The following is a 5113-nucleotide window of genomic DNA, read 5'->3' on the forward strand; positions in this document are numbered from 1 at the left end:
TTGAGTTCACCGAATGTATTATTCCAAGACGCAACGTTTGATAACAGGTACATACAGCGCCCAGCTTTGCCGTGCGAAGCATTCACTGCCACCATAATCCAAAAATGATCGTTAAATACCGATCACACATAAAATGGGATGAATCACCAATGGCGCGTGCATCCCCGCACTGACCAAAGATCCGAGGTTTTTAGAAACGATCTCAGACACAAAACGGGTGGCATTTGTCAATCAGTGGATTTCAAGTATCTATCAGCGTCAACGACAAAACACGTCAAATATCACCATCGGTCCTACATCCATGAGAGATTACTCGTGACAGTCGTGACACACTAGGAAAAAGTGTCGGCATTTCCATCGCATCGTGCGAGTCGCCAAGACATTGATGCCTAGTACCGCACCACAGCCACCGGCTGGGTGCAGCCCCCCCCCCCCCCCCAGGCCACGAGGTCGGCGGTCACAGCACGCCCCTCCCCCTCAGTCCGCCGGCGTGCTCACAGGTCCTCGTCGTCCTCGGGCAGCGCCGTCTCGGTGGCCACCTTGAGCTCGCTCTCGATCTGTTTCTGCCAGTTGGGGTCCATCTGCACCTCTGGCGGCTCGAGCGCCGGCATCGCCACAAACTCGAGGTTCGGGTCGCCGATCAGCTTCCGCGCCAGCCACAGGAACGGCTTCTCGAAGTTGTAGTTGGACTTGGCCGAGATGTCGTAGTACTGTGGAACAGGGATGACGTCAGAAATAATCACGCCATCCTACTGATAAAATGTAAACATTTTGCAATGAAAATAAATTTGATAACATTTTTTATCCAGCTGGGCTTCATCACCTTTACACTGAGCTCCGCAGGAAACAACAGAAACAATCAGACGCAGCAGAACGCTCCTGTCGGCCTCAACCCTTAAATATCTAACTTTTACCGAAACGAAAATCACTGCAATCGTGAATTGAAGCGATACAAGACCATTTTCATTAACGGCGATTGACTAACCATCTTGACAGCGCCGTCCATCAAAGGCATTGCACGCCAGATCAAATTGAGTCTACCGCGGCTGTTACCGAATAAGGAATGAATGTCGGTGGTGACTGGGCAGTGGGCAGACTGTTAACACACCGGGTCGTTCGGCCGCAACTGCTCGTAAAATTACCGCCAATCGAACGGGCCAATGGACTGGAATGTCCTTCAATTGGCAGCACCAACTAACCTGGAGGTTCTTTTTCCGGTGGAACACGATCGACTTGGCCTTGACCTTCCTGTCCTTGATATCGACCTTGTTACCGCAGAGCACGATGGGGATGTTTTCACACACGCGCACCAGGTCACGGTGCCAGTTGGGCACGTTCTTGTACGTGGCTCTCGATGTGACGTCAAACATCAAGATGGCACACTGACCCTGTAAGGCGAGTGTGAGACGGAAGTGGGTTCGTAAGGAGGGCATTCAGAACTCGTAGTTGGTCAGAACCGTTGAGTGCTACTTATGTATCATATAAAGCCATCGTACCAGCAGGCTTCTAGGTAGCCGCTGCTTTCTGATCATTCACGTCCCTAAACAGCAAGACATAAAATCCACCAGCAGTAAGCTGTCTTCCGAGCTAGGGTAGGTTTACCTTATCTCACTAAAACTCGCTAAATGAAAACGGAGCCGAAAGGTTCGATATCTGACCATTTAAGAACCTGAACAAAGCTGAGTGTGCCCGACAGAGAATAGGCGTGTTACGGCTCATTTACCCGTGACTCATTAGGTAGATGAAACCGGTATCAATGCCGTGACTTAGACAGAACTTGTAATGTTCATACCTCCTCCAGTAATGTGCATTGTTCAAATCCCAATCGATTTAAGGAAAATAATCATAATTTAAGTAAAAACATTTACGGGTTGAATTGAATTATTGAAACAGCCATTGGAACCGCTCTATTGAACCGCCACAATGAACATGTATTGACTGTTCATTGAAATCGCTTTGCCATTAAATCCTTTGGAAGCAAAAATCACCCTTCACACCTTTTAGCCTTATAGAACCTACCTGGATATAATATCCATCTCGGAGGCCTCCGAACTTCTCCTGGCCGGCCGTGTCCCAGACGTTGAACCGTATGGCGCCGCGGTTGGTGTGGAACACCAGCGGGTGCACCTCCACACCCAGTGTGGCCACGTATTTCTTCTCGAATTCACCAGTAAGGTGGCGCTTCACGAAGGTAGTTTTACCCGTGCCTCCGTCACCCAGAAGAACACACTTGAAAGTGGGCATGTCCTGAGCTCCATTCTGTGCCATGGTTGATATCTGTTGCCTGAAAAGTGAAAATGCCCCATAACTCCAGATTCAATAAGCTTTCATACAGAATGTGTAGTCGACCATGTCCTTTGATTCTGTGAAAACTTTAACTTTTCAGTGTGCTGGGACAAATGACAAATCTTGGACATGGATTGCCAGATCAGTCACCGAGTCACTTTGTGACAGGACTTTCATCCAATAACAGTGGTTGAAATTGTTTTGTCAGGGGCCCAAACTGCAAAATATCATTGATGTACCTACATAAAGTGATGCATCTGAGGATGTTCTGTCTCAGTTTTGTTATTTTGAATCCTTGAAATGATCAGAAAAGAAAATAATTAATATCTACAAAACGAATATGGGGAATCCCATATAAAAAAAAAAAAATGGGAAGAGCTACTTTCCATCTTAGGTAGAGGCTAAATAGTGTTTGCAGCAATGCAGCAGAAGCTTATTACATGTGGACCAATCACATTGCACGATTCAAAACCAACTGCATACTGTTTGGCTGACAACTGGACTCTGCCAGAGGTGGCTGCATTCTTTATTCTTCTGTAAGGCACCTAATTCCTGTGTAAGGGAACGATTTCAGAACTAAAATAAATATATCTTTGGGTAAGATGATTGTTGAGGTGTAAAAGCTTCAGAATTGTGCTAGTCTTAGCTCAAGCTAGAAAACTGCTATTCCTCTTCAAAATCTCATGCCAAGGTTATATTTCCTTTAAACAGGATTTGCAAACTTGCCTGAAAAGTGATCATAATTGCAATATTTAAAAAAAGGCAATCTTCCAAAACCTTGGAGCTCACTTTGCATGCTAAGTTAAATTGAGATAGATGCCCAGGTGATAAAGTAAGTGTAACAGGCCCACATGGCAAAATTTCATTGATTTACAAAGGTTAGCTTATAGCTACCTACCAGTGTGATGGGGCTAAATTGGATTATCTCAAACCCAATCATTCTCTATTGCTAAGTTTTTAGCAAATTCAAGCTTACCATGCAGTTTACAGAATCATTTAGTCAATATTGTTAAATTCTGGAAAGAAGGCTTTCTAATGGGTCGTGTGGTACAATAGCCAGTGGTACAAATAAATAAATGGGTCTGATCCTTTAGCTCGTCAAAAAAATCTGAAATTGGTCAGTGGATGAGCTTTTAGGAAAGCAGTGCAGGTAATAAGATTGAGAGGAGCTCAGATGAATGACTGCAACATTTTTTTAACAAGAGGTCAGAAAAGCTTAGAGAAGGTTGGAGCAGCAGCAGAAACAGACCCATGTTTGAGGCAAAGAAATACTTCACATTGCACAATTCAAAACCAACTGCATACTGTTTGGCTGACAACTGGACTCTGCCAGAGGTGGCTGCATTCTTTATTCTTCTGTAAGGCACCTAATTCCTGTGTAAGGGAACGATTTCAGAACTAAAATAAACATATTAAATAGGTAAGCATTAAGCAGGGACATAGCCAGGGACCACTGGGGCCATGACTCGCCCTAAAGGCTAAAAATAAAATTATAGTAAATAAGTAAAAATAAATAAAAACAGCTGCACCACACCCCAAAAATAGTGGCAAGCGAGGGGATTTCCTTTTAGAGAGGTGGTACGACACTAGGCCGCGACCTGTGGCCCCTCCGTGAGCAAAATCCTGGCTGCATGCCTGAAAATAATCACAGTCATGAGACACACTTGACAGCACACTGACCAGTGACCACACTCACACTGGCGCTGACCACACGCCACATTGACTACACTGACATGAGCACAAGTCAAAGCAGCATTGTTGAGTCAACAATGACAAAAATGTGATCAACCAAATTGAAATATAAACTTTACATACACAATACACACAGAAATGCAACGGAAGATTGGCGCCCGGCGCCAACACGTGTAACGGCTGGACCGAAATGGCGCCCGTTCGCCGGCGTGGCAAGACCGACAGAGAGCAACGTTCGGCACCGAATATCTCCCGGTTTAGGCTGAATATTGAGCTGCAAATCTGGACACTGATAAAGAAGACAATAAACTTTCATATGATCCGTGAATATATCGCTAATAACGAATAATTCATAATAAAAGTAGAAGAAATGCGTAACTAACCTTAGCCCTCAACGCGGCCAAGGCCATATATACCGGCGATACGGCTCGCGGCGATACGGCTCAAAATGGCGTTTTCTAACGAACACAAGTCTGGCCAATAAGAGCGCAGCTTTTGAGCTTACGTCCTGCCACCTATGGGCTGGCGTTGAAGTCTACCATGAGTACGGTTTTTGTGCGACACGAGAATGAGCGCAACACTTTTGACTTCCCCAGATCAGGGACGTAGCCAAGGGGGGGGGGGGGGCGGAGGGGGCGCCCGCCCCTCCCTTGGGGTTATCAGGAGGCCCCCCGAAAGGATTCAGGCCAACGTGGGCCTTCGGCCCACGTTGGCCTGAATCCTTTCGGCCTGAATCCAACCGTTGGCCAAAATCACGTCGGAGGCGAACGAAATTCACCCGGGAATCTAAAAAATGACGTCAGAACAATCAGGGCCCTCTGACCAGCCTGACAAGTGACAGCTAGGGCCCTTCTCATCTCCTGTGAATAACCACTAGTGTCTGTGTCTGACCGCTAGGGCCCCTCTGACTCCTCAGTAGAGAGGAGGCCCTCTGTGGGTAGGAGGCCCTGTGTAGAGAGGAGGCCCCCTTAGAGAGGAGACCTCCTTAGAGAGGAGACCCCCTGTAGAGAGGAGGCCCTCTGCAAAAAGGAGGCCCTCTGTAAAAAGAGGCACTCTGTAAAAAGGAGGCCCTCTGTAGAGAGGAGGCCCTCTGTAGAGAGGAGGCCCTCTGTAGAGAGGAGATCGTCTGAAGAGA

General features: G+C 46.7%; 1 protein-coding gene across 3 annotated transcripts; it reads right to left on the bottom strand.

Annotated features, from left to right (window-relative positions):
- On the bottom strand, window positions 1-4419 carry LOC122370357 (GTP-binding nuclear protein Ran). 3 transcript variants are annotated; one of them, XM_043345884.1, is made up of 4 exons: window positions 4362-4419; window positions 2020-2284; window positions 1200-1388; window positions 1-710 (listed from the first exon to the last, which is right to left on the bottom strand). In XM_043345884.1, exons 2-4 carry the CDS (start codon window positions 2266-2268, stop codon window positions 495-497), a joined length of 654 nt encoding a protein of 217 aa, XP_043201819.1. In that variant the 5' UTR covers window positions 2269-2284; window positions 4362-4419; the 3' UTR covers window positions 1-494. The 3 variants fall into 3 exon arrangements, with proteins under 3 accessions (XP_043201819.1, XP_043201817.1, XP_043201818.1); XM_043345882.1 differs by lacking the exon at window positions 4362-4419 and adding an exon at window positions 4113-4164; XM_043345883.1 differs by lacking the exon at window positions 4362-4419 and adding an exon at window positions 3967-4011.
- Window positions 4420-5113: the final 694 nt, after the last annotated feature.

The sequence above is a fragment of the Amphibalanus amphitrite genome, unplaced genomic scaffold (genome assembly GCF_019059575.1).
Source record: "Amphibalanus amphitrite isolate SeventyFive unplaced genomic scaffold, NRLGWU_Aamphi_draft 001126F_arrow, whole genome shotgun sequence".
Taxonomy (NCBI): domain Eukaryota; kingdom Metazoa; phylum Arthropoda; class Thecostraca; order Balanomorpha; family Balanidae; genus Amphibalanus; species Amphibalanus amphitrite.